General features: G+C 52.3%; 1 protein-coding gene and 1 long non-coding RNA gene across 4 annotated transcripts in view; one reads left to right on the top strand and one right to left on the bottom strand.

Annotated features, from left to right (window-relative positions):
* Ccdc60 (coiled-coil domain containing 60) overlaps positions 1–16,098 on the top strand; it is a 149,899-nt gene that overhangs the window by 100,881 nt on the left and 32,920 nt on the right. For 2 of the 3 annotated variants that reach the window (XM_047561636.1, XM_047561634.1), the window contains exons 4-5: positions 5,016–5,114; positions 12,415–12,522. In XM_047561636.1, the coding sequence (XP_047417592.1) occupies positions 5,016–5,114; positions 12,415–12,522 (207 nt within the window). The remainder of the gene's footprint in view (positions 1–5,015; positions 5,115–12,414; positions 12,523–16,098) is intronic. The other variant, XM_047561635.1, reaches the window with a different exon arrangement.
* The window catches only part of LOC124991009 (uncharacterized), an 87,277-nt gene continuing 80,136 nt past the window's right edge, over positions 8,958–16,098 (bottom strand). Inside the window, exons 2-3 of the long non-coding RNA XR_007109859.1 lie at positions 12,672–13,254; positions 8,958–11,730 (exon numbers count right to left, since the gene is read on the bottom strand). This is a non-coding gene — a long non-coding RNA (uncharacterized LOC124991009). The remainder of the gene's footprint in view (positions 11,731–12,671; positions 13,255–16,098) is intronic.

Below are 16,098 nucleotides of genomic sequence, written 5' to 3'. Positions count from 1 at the left end.
CAAAACACTGCCGCCCAGCCTGCCTTCCAGGCTGGTTGCACCCTATACTCATCTGATTTTTACAATTAAGTATAAAAATTTTTTTTTTAAGTTCTCCTCGGCGATGCCAATGTGAAGCCAGGGTTGAGCCCCCACCGTGGGAGGGGGCTGCCTTCCGGAACCCCAGAGGCCAGGGCGTTTGCTGAAGAGGAAACGAGAGCAGACACCCCCTTTCCTGGGCAGCTTTGCCAAAATCCTGTTTTTCCGGACAGTTACAGAAATAGGGATTCGCGCTGTCTTACAACGGGGGTCTTTTCAGTGGAATCGTATAACATGTGACTTCTGTCTGGCTTCTTTTGCCTCGGACAAGGGGTTTGAGGTCCTTCTAGATGGAAAGCAGGTTGGTTGGTGGTGGCCAGCAGGCTGAGAGGGCGGAGAGGCTGCCCGCTAGATGTGGGGTCTCCTTTTGGCAGCGATGATAAAGGCCGGGGACTAGATAGAGACGGTGGTTCCTGGACACGGTGAATGCACATGGAAAACACCTCAGAAGCCAAGCACCGGCCTGGTTTCTAGTCTCTGGTTTTGCTCATCAGATGTCTGCCACCTTTAAGATTTTTTTTTTTCCTGTTTGTCCAGCAATTCGTTCGTCTATATGTGCTTGCCTGGCCTTTGTGCATGCGTTTATTCGTTCTGACACGAGGAAAAAATACATATGGCTTACAATCCCTCGTCTGTGCCTCTTACGGAGCAGAAACCCCAGAAAGGAACCTCCGTTCCTGGAGCAGGGGGCATTTGGAAGGCTCTGACACGTTCCATGCAGAGGAAGAGCAAATCGATTCACCGAACGATCAGGAAGGAGACACCCAGAAGAGGGGTCGTGGGGGCAGCCCACCCAGAGAAGAAAGAAGAGGGAGGCTTGCCCAGGAGGAAACAGCCATGTCTGAGATTTGCACGAGGTGCCCCTCAAGGTGTGAGCGGAGAGTCCATTTCGGGGTCCCTCCCTGGTCTTTAGTAACAGGATGGTTCCCTTGGTGCACCAGATCCTGGCGCAGCCTCGAAGCAAGGGGGGAGCAGGCCAGCAAGGCTGGGCTGACGCAGATCCATCCTCGCTGCACAACCAACCACTGTGTGCTGAGGGACTACTGTGTGCTCAGGCCCTCTGGCGGCACGGAGGCACCGAGGCCATTAAGAGAGCCCCGACTCCTCAGGCAACCACGGCAAAGTGCCACGGGGTGCAGGCTGGGTGTCTTAAGTACCCCCAGCCCCTCGGGTTGAGGAGGAGAAAAGGAAATCTAGGGGGAAAAAATCCCAGGAGGCCCCTGGACGCTGAATGGGAGCTGGCTGAGCGACACACAGAGGCCCCCCAGGAGATCCATCCACCCAGGCCCTGCGGACAGTCCCGTGGCCAGCGCGTCTGCTGAGGATGGCCAAGCCTGCAGGGGAGGGAGCAACTGGGTGGCCTTTCTTAAAGATGACTTTTTAATTTTTTTGATTGACACCTAACAACTGTGCCTGCGTCGGGGGCACAGGGTGGCAGCTCGTGCCCGTGGGCAATGGGTAAGGGCCAGATCAGAGCGACTGCTCGTGCCTCCCTTCAAACGTTGATCGTTTCTTTGTGCTGGGGACATTCCAAACTCTCTCTAGCGAGGCCGAGAGGTGTAGGTAGCTGCCGTCAACCACAGTCACCCCGCCATCCTGCGGAACATTAGACCTGATGCCCAACTGCACCCCGTATGCCCACGTGGCCTTGTGCCAGGAGTTAGAAACACTGCCTTCAGAGTCAGAGCCACCAAGTGTCCCCAAGGGACTTGGAAGGCGTGCATGATGCAGAGAAGGCCACTCGGTGAGCCCAGAGGTTCCCACTTTCTCCATAAGGGTCCCCAGAGCTCAGCAGAAGTCCCGCCTGCCAGCCCGAGCCCTGGGGCTCTCTCGGAGTCTGCTAATCCTGGTGACAGCAGCCAGCTGGCAGGCTTTCCCTGAAAGGAAGGGAAGGAAGGAACTCCCAGCTCCCTCTCCCGGGAGCTTTGCTCAGGCGAACAGGCCAGCCGACCCCGGGCTGGGGCAGGAACATGTCTATGAAAGAGGCTCCCATGCCTGTTTTGAAAGGTTCTCCTTGTTTGGGTGGAGTTTTTAATCCACGGTCACAGAACATAATTCTCCCTTCTCCTGTCCGTGTCTCAGTGCGCGCGACATGGTGTGTTGAAAGTTTAATAAGTTTACATATGCATGAGATGGCTTGTCTCCTAGACAGCGGTCTGGTTATGTCTTATCTGGTAGATTCTATGAGCTGTACAAGGCCAGTTATTAAAATAAAACTGTAGGCCATTACTGCACCGTAGCTGTCAAACGCCAGGGCCTGCGATTAAACAGGACCAGGAGGTGGCCGGCACGAAGACAGGGAACCCCCTGGAGCACAAACCTTGGAGCCAGTCGGGGCTTGAATTCGAGTCCTTACTTCCGCTGTTGCACTGTTGAACTTTGGACAAACCCCTGCACCTCTGTGAGCCTCCTTTTCCTTTGCCCGTATGAATGGTCCCCAACCTCCAAGCTGGTTGGGAGGATCAAACGAAATGGTGCTTAGCACCGAGCCCAGCATCTAAGACACTCTCGGAAATTATTAGGTATCATTAAGCAATAAGGTGAATTTGATCTCCCCTGGGCCTGGATGACCTCAAACTCGTGCCTAAAAATCTTAAATTCCAGGAAGGCGAGGAAGTAGCCCCCCATTTAAGAGTTATATTTCTATAAATAAGATTCCAACCACAACAGTATCAAAAATACGAGTGTTCATTTAGAAAGACTTTAGGAAAAAAAAAAAAAAAAAAACAGCATTTGATCTCCTCTGCCTCATAAAAGCAAAAGGGATTATTTTTGTGCCCCCTCAGGATCTAAGACCAGAGAATCGGTTCTTTTAGACAGAAGTTTTAAGTCTGACAAACTACACAGGGAAAAAAAGAAAATCAAGCATGTTCCGGAAGATTCTGGCCTCCCAGCAGTATCTCCCACTGCGTTCAATGACCTCATTTTTCAGCCTCAGATTCAGTTGAAACGGTGGGGGAAAAAAAAAGATGAGTAGAATTTGTTCTATTATTGTGGTTGAGAAAAGACAAAAACAGAGATTAAGGAGTATAAACCCTGGGTTAATTTCTACAGATTCTACTCCACCGGGAGACCAGGATGAGCCAGTCAGATGGGCCAAGGCAACGTGATCGCTTGTGGGGTTTCTTTCTTCAGCTCCAGGATTGAACAGTCCATGAGAGTGGAAACAGGGAGGACCTACGATTCGGTCCTTTTAGTGAACTCTGTGACCCAGGATTGTCCTCCATTTCCCAGCAGGAATGTCAACCCCTCTATCCCAGAGAGGCCTCTTCAAAATATACACCGCTCCCACCATAACACCCTCAATGGCTAACATTTCTCCAGGGACAAAGACAACGGTCTCCCACTTTCCTACTCACCACATACCCTCTACCACAGGATCTTTGCACATGCTGTTCCCTCCAAATAGAAAGTCTTTCCCTCCTCCATTTGCCTCGTTAATTCCCATTCAACCTTCAGATTTAAGCTCAGTATTTACTTTTATTCCCACGATGGCTGCCAGGAACAGTCCCCCCCAAACTTATTAACTCAAGACAACGAATACTTCTTTCGCAAATCTGCAATCGGAGGGGCAGGATTGTCTCTGTTCCACATAGCAGGGCAGGAGCAGGGAAGCTCAAAGGATCCATTTCCAAGACTGCTGGCTCTCATGGGTGACTGTAAGCTGCAAGCTGAGTCCCCGCTCCCTCTGGGCCTCTTGGTAGGCAGCCAACTTCCTCACAGCATGGCGGCTGGATGCAAGGAGGGAGCATCCCAGGATGTGCAAAGGAGAGCCTGCCATGACGTCACTCTGACCCAGTCTATGGGGTCCGCCAGGCTGAGGGCCAAGATCCAAGGGGAAGGTAGACGTCAACTCATCTCTCATGTCCAAGAGTTTCGAAGAATCCGGGAATGTGTTTTGAAATTGCGATGACTTCCTCAGCCTCAGGGAAGTGTTCCCCAGCTTCCTCCTGAGTCAAGTTCCCTATTTGCAGCTGTCAAAGTACCGCACACTCTCCCTCCGCAGGCGGATCCCAGGGGTGGGGAGGTGCCTGTCTACCCAGCCGGATCGGTCTCATTCATTGCCACATCCGCTGTCCCCAGCACAAAGAAGATGGTCCCTAACAATTCGGTAGAAGTGAATGAATCAGGGAAGCCAGCAACTATTTCATAGCCAAAGTCCTTAGACCGGGGCTCAGAAACGGAAAGGCCTTCCGGGAACAGGCCCAGGGGTGGGAATTAGTATGGGAGGTGGGGACAAAGACTCCCGGGGTGCCTGAGTCTGGGCACTCACCACCTGCAAAGCAGGCAGAGATTCTCAAGCTGCCTCTCCGACTGATTCTCATTCGGGGAACACGGACCCAAAGCCACTGGAACTTCTAAGATCTTAAGAGCCAAAGCTTTTCCACTTCTACCTGAAATTTTAAAATATAGACAATCGACTAAATTACAGAGAGAGAGAGAGAGAGGGAGAGCAAGGGCTCATTTAGCCGGGTGTGAGTTGAATTTTGCCGTGTGTAAAAAATGCATGCCCATGATATAAAGCATGCTAAGAAAAATAAATAAATACCCCAAATTCTATTTTCTATCACTGAAATGACTTGCTCCATGCCAGGAGAGAGGGGGAAATATTTACACCTGGTGGGAAATGGCCCTTCCTAGAATATAGTCAAAAAATACGCGGCTTCTGGTTCCCTAAGAAGACGCTGCAGCCGCAGGGTGGTCCCCAGCGCACCAGCGACCCCCTGTGTACCGCGTTGATTCTCGTGGCTGCACGGGGTGGGGAGTGTCATGCACTCTGCTCCCAAACTCCTTCCGCGGCCTTGGCCCCCAGCCCTGGGGCTGGCGCTGATGCAGGCACGTGGTGGGTTGGTGGGAACACCCGCCCCGCACACCCTGGCAGGGAGAGGCCGTGTCCCGGGCTGCCGCTCACTCCTGTCCTTCTGCTCCTGCTCCAGCGCCTACGAGGAGAAGAAGCCGGGCCCCATCGCCGTGCTCCGCCCGTTCAACCCCGTGCACAGCTGCCTCTTCTCGCCGCTGCTGTCCGAGGCCCACATGTAAGCAGCCCCGCCGCGCCTTCCCCTGACCGCTGGGGAACCCTTGAGCTACGTGTCCCTTTGTCCTCTTGAAAGGGACACGGAGCCTGCAGCTGGCGAAGCTCCCTGGCATTAAAAAAAAAAACACCCAAAAGTAGACGCAGCGCTTTAGACTTCCTGGCCCACCCGTGAGACTGAGTCGTCCCCTCCCGTCCCGGGTCAGACGCTGTCATGTCACGGAGTTTGCGAAGTCTGAGAAAATCCGTCCGCGGCCGCCCCGAGCCTGCGAGAACATCGCAAGCAAAGCGCAGGAGGCGCTGGATGTCCCCCGCAGACTCAAGCGGCCTCCGCGGGCTGATGCCCAAGGCGGGAACCCCTGGGTGGCGCAGAGGCCAACCCAGCCCGCAAAGGGCACTCTGGCTCAGAGGGAGAAGCGTTTGGCTTTAGGGAAAGGTTTCTCCAACCCAGCACTGTCCACGCAGGGGGACCCACAGTTCCTGGTCATGAAGGGCTGGCGGGTGTGCTGTAAGATGCCTGGGAGCGTCCGTGGCCCCGGCCCATTAGATGCCAGGAGTCCTCCGTCCCCGGGCTGTGATGACCAGAAATGTCTCCGGACAGCCAAATGTCCCCTCGGGTGGAAAATCACCTGCTCCCCTCAATCCTACCTCGAGGACAACTGCCCGAGGGTAGTGGATTCATTCTGAACAGTAGCGCAACATTTCAGACGCCTCCGTCTGCGTGCTTATCAGATGTGTATCCGTCCTCTGCGACACTCCCGGCGGCACTGGCCACTGCCGATCCCTCCCTAGGCATCACCTCATCCGGTCCTCTTAGCAGCCCCGTTGGGTAGGTGTGTTACTGTCTCCTCTCTGAAGATGAGAAACAGAAGCTCAGAGAGATATATTCACCTGCCCAGGGTCACAGAGCTCAGGGTCTCACTGTACTGGGGCTCTGAGTCGCTGGCCCTGGCCTGAGACCCCAGGTTCTCATCACCACGTGCTACACAGGAAGAGTGTCCCGAGGCCCAGCCTTTGAGGAGCTGGTGGTATATTTGGAGAGCAAAGTCGCCTGCCCATGTAGAGTAAAATAAGGCAAGAGCGGACTTCTAGACAGACACCAGACAAATGAGAATACCCTGGACACGTCCCATCCCTCCCCATAGTGCAACCAGTGACAGTCTCCACCCCACCCCACTGTCCTCCTACCTCCCTCGGATTGATTTTATCTTTGATATCATTTTCTTTTCTTTTGGGGTGCTAAGCATTGGACCCGGGGAGCTTTACCACACATCCCCAGCACTTTTTAGTTTTGATTTGGAGACAGGGTCTTGCCGAGTTGCTTAGGGCCTGGCTAAGTTGCTGAGGCTGGTCCTGAACTTGCGATCCTCCTGCCTCAGCCTCCAGGGACGTTCCAACTGGCAGCCTAAGCCTGAGGCCCTGAAAACGCCTTGCAGAAACAGGACTTGTAACTTCCTAACGTCCTCTGGAAACACTTGCGCTGTCCCTGCCTCTCGTGGACAAGGCCTCCGAAACCCGTGAGCTGTGGCTTGAGTCCGAAGCATCCGGGGAAGTTGGGGGATGCCTGCGAAAGCGGATAACCCCGCCCCACTTACGCTGTTCATTTGGTCTGAACACAGCATAGTGCAAATCAGCTAGGAAATGGCTAGAGGTAGTTTCTTGCCCTTCTTCCCTCAATGCCAATTGGGAAAAATGAAACAGAAAGGGACTGGAACTTGCCAAAGGTTGCACAGCAGGAATCGTGATCTTCCTAAGTCAGCTGTGTACACCAGGTGTGCTAGAAATGTCATTATTCATATCGTCACAGTGGAAGTTGCTATTGTTTTGCCCTTAAAAGGTCAGCCGATGAATACCTTATGCTTTGTAGACCCGGTATTCCCTCTTGAAGTCTCAGCATGGCATGAGAGCTACAAGGATGGACTGATTTTCTGTGTTCCAGTGAAGTTTTATTGATAAAAACAGGTGGTGTGCCCACTGGCTGTAGTTTGCCAAGCCCTGCCCTGGACTGGAGACTGCCCTCTCTTCCCCTTGGCTCCTGAAAGGCTCTGGCCACGTCTGGTGACTGGAGCAGCAATCCAGTGCCGCATGACAGACGGCTCAGCCTGGAGCGGCTTCAAACAACCCTTTGTCACCGTAGCCAAGCCTACCAGCGGGCTGGGTGCTTCCGCGGCTCGGGGCTGAGCCTGCCTCTGTGCATCCAGCCGAGGGGTGAGCTGGAGGCGACTGACCCAGGGTGATGACCCAGGGCGACCCCATTCCCAAGGCTCTCAGCCAACTGGCTGGTGGCTCTCAGCACCTAGTGGGCTAGCCTGGCCTTGTTGACGTGGGGCACTCTCAGGACGCCCAGGGCCTCAGGCCTCTCGAAGCACAGGCCAGAGTGGACATGGTGGCCCTTCCACTACTTTCTGCTGGCCGAGCAAGCCATCGGGCCAGCCCAGGTGCTGGGCGTGGGGGAAAGACGCCACCTACGGAGGGGGTTAGGAGCAAGGTCCCATTGCCACCTGGGCAGAGCAGAGGGGGCTGGAGAATCGGGGGTTTGTAAGCATCTGCTATCGGCCTCAGGACAGGCCCTGCCTGGTCGGGGGTCCATCTCTCCATCACCACAGTCAGCCACTGCCGATGGGAGGCTGGCTGGTCATCCCCCTCAGTCCCACCGTGACTGATCCCCAAGCTGGAGGATGATCCTAAATTGACCATGTGGGGATCACCTCCTCACGTCAGGGGATACGTGACCTTTCCCGTGAACTCTGGGAGGGGCTGTGGTTTCTAGGAAGGAGCCCAGCCCCCCGTCTCTCCTCTGAGATAACTAGGCTGCCCCCTCCCCCACTGCCCTCTGGGGTCAACTGGGCAGCAAAAGCCAAGACCAGAACGCGCATCCAGCTTTGCCCTTGGCCGCCAGCCCGGGATGCTCGGGATGGCTTTGCGCAGGTTGTCTCTGTTCTCTTAGCAAAAGGAAAGGGCGCTGTTTTCTTCCCGGGGGGTGTCGACGCCCAGCGTGTCCGGTGGGGGGTGCAGCAGCTTCGGTGGAGCCGGCCGCTGGGTGGGCTGCAGGTGAGACGGATGATGGTGGAGTTCGATGAGCTCGGGCAGAGTTGGCTCTGTGTGTCCCTCTGCGGTGTGTTCACGGATTCCTCCCTGCATTTGAGAAAACGAGTGCTTCCTCTCCCCACTTGATAAAACCCAAGGTATTGTGCCACCACCTGGCACGTGAGTGACCCTTACGAGAAGGGCCAATTTCTATCACGTGTGTTTCTAGGGACCTTTTTTTTTTTTTTTTTTTTGCTTGTATTCTTTTTTTTTTTTTTTGTAAACAAATGGGATACATGTTGTTTCTTTGTACATGGAGTAAAGCATACCATTTGTGTAACATAAATTTACATAGGGTAATGTAGTTTGATTCATTCTGTTATTTTTCCCCTTCCCCCCACCCCTCCCACCCTTCTTTTCCCTCTATACAGTCCTTCCTTCCTCCATTCTTGCCCCCCTCCCTAACCCTAATCCTAAACCTAACCTTACCCTAACCCCTCCCACCCCCCATTATGTGTCATCATCCGCTTATCAGAGAGATCATTCGTCCTTTGGTTTTTTGAGATTGGCTTATCTCACTTAGCATGATATTCTCCAATTTCATCCATTTGCCTGCAATGCCATAATTTTATCATTCTTTATGGCTGAGTAATATTCCACTGTATATATATACCACAGTTTCTTTATCCATTCATCAATTGAAGGACATCTAGGTTGGTTCCACAGTCTGGCTATTGTGAATTGAGCAGCTATGAACATTGATGTGGCTGTATCTCTGTAGTATGCTGATTTTAAGTCCTTTGGGTATAGGCCAAGGAGTGGGATAGCTGGGTCAAATGGTGGGTCCATTCCAAGTTTTCTAAGGAATCTCCACACTGCTTTCCAAAGTGGCTGCACTAATTTGCAGCCCCACCAGCAATGTATGAGTGTACCTTTTTTCTAGGGACCTTTTTTATTCACTGCAGATTAGATGGATGATCATCAAGCTTGAGGCCCTTTCTATAAAGAGAAAAAGGTTCAGACCCATCAGATGCAGCCCTTTCCTGATGACAAGGGACCTCTCTACCCTATCACTAGCCACCAAGGTCAGCACTGTAGTGGAGAGCAGCGAAACCAGGAGCCAGATGCCTGGACTCCGACTCCAGCTCGGCCTTGGGCTGGCTTTTGTGTGGCTTGGATAAGTTGCATGTGTCTGTGGGCCTCAGTTTCCCTATCTGCAAAATGGGCATGATAATGATGCCTTCCTCACAGGGATTTATGAGGATGAAATTGGTTTCTGTGTGTCAAGCACCTGAAACAATAGCCGACACCAAGTGAATGCTCTTTGCAAAAATATGTACGGTTATTCTGATTTGGCTCTCGGGACGATGTATTATTTCAGTGGATCTTCCTGTCCCAAGCCATCGACTCAGAAAAATATTGGCTCCACCAATCCATTCCCACCATCTTCCATTCAGTAACCAGAAATACTCTAAGGCCAACACCGTGCCCAGCACAGGGAGCCCCGTGGTGGGCAAGACTCTGTGGCTCCCAGGTCCATGAGTTGGGCGTGGGTTATAGCAGAACAAGGACCCAAAGTACAGGGACAGAGGGACACATTGAAGGGAGGGGGATGCTTTAGCAAGTCCTTGGAGAGAACCTAACCCAGACCCGGAACAATCAAGGAGGGCTTCCTGATGGAGGTGACATCTGAGCTTTTCTCTGAAAGGCAGAAAAGGTGGCAGAAGGGAAATACGTACCAAGAACCGAGAAGAGTGCTTAGGTGCTTCGCTTTACCTTCTCCCTTGAGAGGGAGGTACTACCAGGACCGCCATTTTATAGAGGAGAAAACTGAGCTCGGGCCAGTTCAATAATCAGATCAGGGTCACACAGAGCTAGCAAATGGCAGAGCTAGACTTTTGACCCAGACGGTGCAAATCGAGTGTGCTGAGCTTCAGCAACTGGGCGGAAATGTGCCCAGCCGCAGAGAGCAAGGCTCGGGGTTGGAGAGCCGTAGGGGGCCTCCTGGCGGTGGTGCGTTAATTGGCAAAACACCAGGGTGAGCGGGGTTGACCGAAGCAGGCTTGTTTCCCATAGTTCTGGAGGCGGGAAGGCCAAGACCGGGTGCGTCAGGGCTGGTGTCCGCTGAGGCCTCTCCACGCCTGGCAGGCAGCTGCCTGTGTCCTCACGCGACCTTGGAGCTGTGTGCACAGTCCTGGAGTCTCTGCGTCGGAAGTGCCTCCTCCAAGGATGCCAGTCAGACCCTATTCGACCCACCGTCAGGGCTTCTTTTTAAAAACTGAGTGGCCTCTTCCAAGGCCCTGCCTCCAGAGAGAGTCACAGCCCGGGGTACTGGGCTTAGGCCCTCCACATACAAAGATGGCGGCCGGCATGCAGCCCATGACAGGCCCTTGTTAGGGGGTTCAGAGGCGTTAAGCGAGAGAAGGTGAGGACCAGGTCTGCGCCGACTCCTGTCCCCTGCAGAAGTGACTCTGAGCCTCGCAGGCCCACATCCCCAGTAGCACCTGTGACCCCGCAGACCCATCTCAACAATGGACTCCCCCCGCCCCCTCCATTCCCACTCTCCCTGTGGGGCTCTGTGTATAACACGGAAGGGGGCCTCTCCCCAGCCCTCCACAACCCCCAGGGTCACGGAAGGACAGCGCAGTGCCCATGGCCCAGTGCCAGGCAGGTGGCACGCGGAGCCTGTAGGCTAACTGCTGGACACGGCCCATGTGCCCTGAGCCACCAAGTGTTGTCACCTATGAGGCCCGAGGTGATGTCAAGGGGAAGAGGGAAGAATCAGAAGGGCCACAGTCTTTAGAGTCCAGGAGAGGGAGTCCCAGGTGCTGAGAGAACAATTTGTGGAAGGAAATTATTCTTCTCCTCTCCAGAGAAGAAAGCGCTGCTAGGCCTGGTTTTCTGAAGACCTGGCAGCATGGCCGCCCGCCCGCCCGAGCAGGCGGCGAAGGGAGCGTGGGTGGGGACAGGCCCCCTTCAGGCTGTGAGAGGCAGTGCCTTCCTGGAAACAGGTGGGGGGGCGATTCCGTCCTGCTCCCGTCAGGCCCAGGAACCCGGGGAGCGCAGGCCAAGGTGGGGTGCAATTTTAGGAAAGAGCAATCACACGGCTTGGTGGCGGAGGCTAGTGTGGAGGTTAGTGTGGGAGAAGTTGTAAAGGTGAGGACAGCTCGCCAGGACTCCTGTTTTCAGGAAAAACACAGGTAGCACGTTAACCCCTCTCGTGACCACCACATCGGTTTCGTCATGAGGACACAGTACCCGGGAGCAATCAGACAGATCCTCACGACTCCCAGCTGTGTGAGCTCAGGTAACTCGCTTCACCTCTCTGAGCCTCCGTTTCCCCCTCTGTAAAACAATAATGGATAATAATCCAGACCTCAGCAGATTTGGAGAGAAATAAATACCATGGGAAAAGTACCTGGGTCATTGTAGATGTTTCATAGAACATGCCCCCCAAATCAGAAAGGTAGATGAGACATAGTGTTAAACGGCGTTTTGGTTACATTTTCAAATATTCCACTCGGGGTGTTTTTCTTCAATATCCGGCTGCATCTTCAGACAAAGGACTTCCGCATGGAAAGCCCAGAGTCCAGCTGTTAATTTAGAAGAAAAACAGTAGTGAGTCCACCGGTTTTTGTGTTTCCAGAAAACTCGCACACTGTTTTCTGCATTTTGATCAAATAAACAACCAGGTGCCTGTAAGCTATTAAAATTCCTTCAGTTCCCTTGGTTGCCGGGGTCCAGACTCCAGCTGGGACCCCCCGCATTGTCTCCCCCCCACACACAAAACCCCACTCCTGGCCCAGGATCATCTTCCTTCAAATCATGGCCCTTCCCCCTCCTGGTTGAGTGACAGACACAGCCTCTTAAGTCCTGAGTCGCGGATTCCCCATCTGCGGAATGTGAGCCATCACACGGGACAGGATGTGTGCCCAGTCCACATGCCCCACACCTGTAATTCCTCCTTGCCGAGGCCGGAGGATGGCAAGTTGGAGGCCAGCCCGGGCATCTGAGCCAGGCCCTAAGCAACTTAGACCCTATCTCAAAATAAAAATAATAATAAAATGAGCTGGGGCGTGGCTTGGTGGTAAAGCACCCCCCCCCACCCCGGGTTCAATCCCCAGTAAAAAAAATAATAAATTAAATTAAATTAGAAACCACGCCCGGCACGGAGCCAGCTCTCTCACTAGCAGCCAGCGGGGCTTCTGTCTCTGTGGCTTTTCATGTGAATGTTGTAGTAACAGGACCCCACCGGTCCCCTCCCTCTGTCTCCGCAGCGAGCCCATCTTTCGCCAGCTGTGCGCCCTGCACTGGCTTCTGGAGGCCCTGACCATCGACCACACCCACCACGCCATGAAGCCGGTGATCACCTGCTGGAACCCCAAGTAGGCCTGGGCTCCTGGGCCCTGAAGGGGGGCCCGCCTGGGCCGCGGGGCGGGGCTCCTCTACGCTCCTCCCCTCCTCTTGCCCTACCTGCCGGGGGTGGGGGTGGCTTCAGGAGGTCTGTGTGTTGGGCGGGGCCGAAGCAGCTCACATGGACCCGTGGGAGCTGATGATGGGGTGCATCTCCTTCCAGCATCCCTGAGTTCAGTGACATCACTTCGCTGGCTTCAAATCAGTCAGTCACAGTGGGAGCGTTTACACCACAGAAATGGGCAAATGACGGCAGCTCTCGGCAGAGCCTCAGCCGGATTTCTCTCCAGCCCGCCTCGGAGACTCTCTCTGTCTTTGGTTTTCTCCTCCTCCTCCTCCTTCTCCCCATCCCTTTTATTCTTCAACCTTCTCTCCGTTCCTTTGTTTCTACTTGATCTCAAGGGCTTCGGTGGGGTGGTTTTTGTCTCTTGGGGTTGTTTTTCAATGTGTCCTGGGAGCTATTTCTCCACTTGGACCCAAGGATATGCATGAGAGGCTGGTCCCTGGAGCAGCTGGGTCTGCTCAGGCGGAAGCTCCAGAACACCTTGTCCCAGCCAAGGAAAGTTGTCAGAGCATCGCCACAGACAGGGGACAAGGGTTCATGCCAAAACTTTGAGGCCACGGTAGCAGGAACCACGTTGGGGATACAAGGCAGAATGAGAGACAGGAACAGAAGACACTTGTTCTTTAAGAAGTCAGGTCGTCTGTAAAAATAGTACAAAAAGAAAAAAAAAAAAAAAAAAAAAAAGATAAAGAGCCCAGTCTTGAGTAATGGGGTTTGCACTGTGAAAACCACAGGCTGAGTTTAGTAAAATAGTCCCTCATCCCCAGTGCTAAGGTCCTCACCCCCACCAAGGGCCCAGCCTCCCCCCACCAAAGCCCTGCCTTCCAGGCCATTCAGTTTTCTCCTCTTCCAAATATTGAGTCCTCATTAACTCCTTCCTGTGAGGACACTTACCACCCATCCTTCCTCAACCCCCCCCCCCTTCATCTCTTGCAAAAACCCAGATAGACTGGCCTCAAATGCAATCACAAATATAAATTCTGCATCTCTCAACATATTAGTAACTAATTTTTTTGATACTGTAGTTTACAAACTATTTTTTTAAAATATTTACCTTTTTTTTTTTTTTTTTTAACATTGAAATCCCTGTACTATAAACCAGATTGTTCTAAATGGAACTTCTTCAGGAAGAAAGAGACTTGAAGGCCTGAGAGACCTGGACTCCCACCCCACCAGGACCCTCCAGTTATTTACAAAATATCTTTTTGATCCCCAGAATTTGTCTGAAACCCACAGCCTTAAAACATTCACCATGCATTATTCATTTTTCTTTAAAACAAAACTGCCCAAGTTATGAGTGAATGCAATTTACTCTGAGAAATTTTTCAAAAAATTTATAAGCATATAAAGTATGAAAGCCTTTATTCTCTCCTTAGAGAAAAACTCCTTTTAAAGGTTTAAGGTATACCATTCCAAATCTTTTTAATACCTTCCCCTTATAAACACGCACCTTTTATTTTTCCATACTGGGGACTGAACCCAGGGACACTCTACCACTAAGCTACATTCCCAGCCCATTTTACTTTGTATTTTGAGACAGAATCTCACTATGTTGCTGAGGCTAGCCTCCAACTTGCCATCCTCCTGCCTCAGCCTCCCTAGTCACTGGGATCACATGTTTGCACCTACATGATTCCCAAACCCCTACCTTTCACAGTGACTCACGGGCATCCTTCCATGCTGGCACCTGCCAGTCTTCCACATTCTCTAAATATTGCCAAGAACACACACTGGGACATTCTGTTGTGCAGATGGAACATAATTCAGATAATCCTATCTTTATTGTCAGACACTGAGGCCGTTCTCAAATTTTTGACATTTCAAGTGGCCCTTCTGGGAACTTTCTTACACCTATTTTTCATGCCCAGTTGCAAGTAATTCTTTTGATTGGATTCTGAGAAATGGGAATTGCTAGGTCAAACCAACGTGTGCATTTTTTTTCACAGTTGATTGCTTAGATCTGAGGGAAAACCCCTGAGCCAGTGAACTGCTAATTGCATTTCAGCTCCCTGACCAAGCCTCCAGCCCCAACCTTTGCCTCCGACACGCACACACCCACCCTCCCTCACGGAGGAGGGAGCATCAGGCAGGATGTGGATTGAGGAGAGAGAAAGGCCCATCTTTATTTCCCTTGATTGCTTTTTTAAAAACAAAATGTGCTCAGAACATAACCAAAAAATTGTTGACAGCCGTAAAAAAGACATATTGGTCACATTGAGAATGTTCTACCATAACTTATAAGGGCAGGGATCTAAGGTCGTCCAGCTCTCTAAGAGCAGAACCAGAACTGCACCCGGCCAGACCTAAGAGAAGAACTAAGAGAATCTTCCTAGTCCAGGAAGATTCCCAAAGGCAGCGAGAGTATTTGGGGAGGTGTGGGGTGTTGTTTTTCTCCCTGGTAAGGACTTTTAGCATGGGGCCAGGGATATGCTGGTAAATGTTTAACAAGCAGTTTTTCAGGAGCTGGAGAGCCACGATTTGTAATGAGGCCAATGCCCGTGGTGTAAATACCCCACCACTGTTGATTTCAAGATGGGCAACGTGACATCACTGGGCTTGGAATGGGGAAGAGTTGGACCTCGGTTCTTGTCCATCAGTGTGAGCCGGCTCCAGCACACCACTGTTCATTTAAATGACAGCTACTGAAGACAAAATATCCTACTTCAAATGGCTGTCGGGTTTGTGATTATCAACGCCTTTGAGACTTCAGGCTAGGAAAGAAACTTTTGAGCAGAATTTTACCAACAGGTGTGATCTGTGTTCACTGGGTGACTGGGCAACCATATAAGGTCAGCCAAGAATCCAGCTCCAAAGAGAAAGGCCCCAGGGAACAACCCCAAGAAGGAAACACAAGTCCCCAGTTCTCAAGACTGCTCATCTGACTTTCCATCATCCAACAGCCAGCCTCTCCTGCGGTTAATGCATCCCGAGACCTAGACGCTGACCCTGCTTCCCACACGTGTTTTCTGAAAGGAAATCTCCATCCTGGGTGAACTGTGGCTCCCAGAGGCTTCATTTCTATCAGCCATAATGACATCCGCATACCATGTCCCCCTTTATGGATTTTATAGCAAGAACGTGGGGGTGGTCCAGTACCTCCACGGGGGCTAGGCCCAGGCAGCGAGATTTGACTAGTGGCAGCTAGGTGCTTCAAGAGGCATGATCTGTGTTCGTAGCAGGAAGATCTCATATTCGGATGGCTTGGGGGATGGTCAAGTGAATGGGCAGATGACAAATTTTAGGATGAGCTGCACCCGAGTCTCTGTTTTACTGAGGGGGAAACGCTTCTCAATTCCCAATGTCCTCACGTGGCAATTCAAACACAGTACCATTTCCCAGCGCCCTTACTAATCCTACTGCTATGAAGAGGGTTCCAAGAAAAGAACCAGCCTAGTGCAGGCCATATATCCCACCTAGTAGAGTGCCTGCCTCTCATGCTGGAGGCCCGGGTTCGAATCCCCAGCATTGTGGGAGGGTGGAAATA

Source organism: Sciurus carolinensis, chromosome 8 (assembly GCF_902686445.1).
Source record: "Sciurus carolinensis chromosome 8, mSciCar1.2, whole genome shotgun sequence".
Classification (NCBI taxonomy): Eukaryota; Metazoa; Chordata; class Mammalia; order Rodentia; family Sciuridae; genus Sciurus; species Sciurus carolinensis.
Note: the sequence above shows the minus strand (reverse complement) of the source record. Positions and strands in the feature narration are given on the sequence as shown.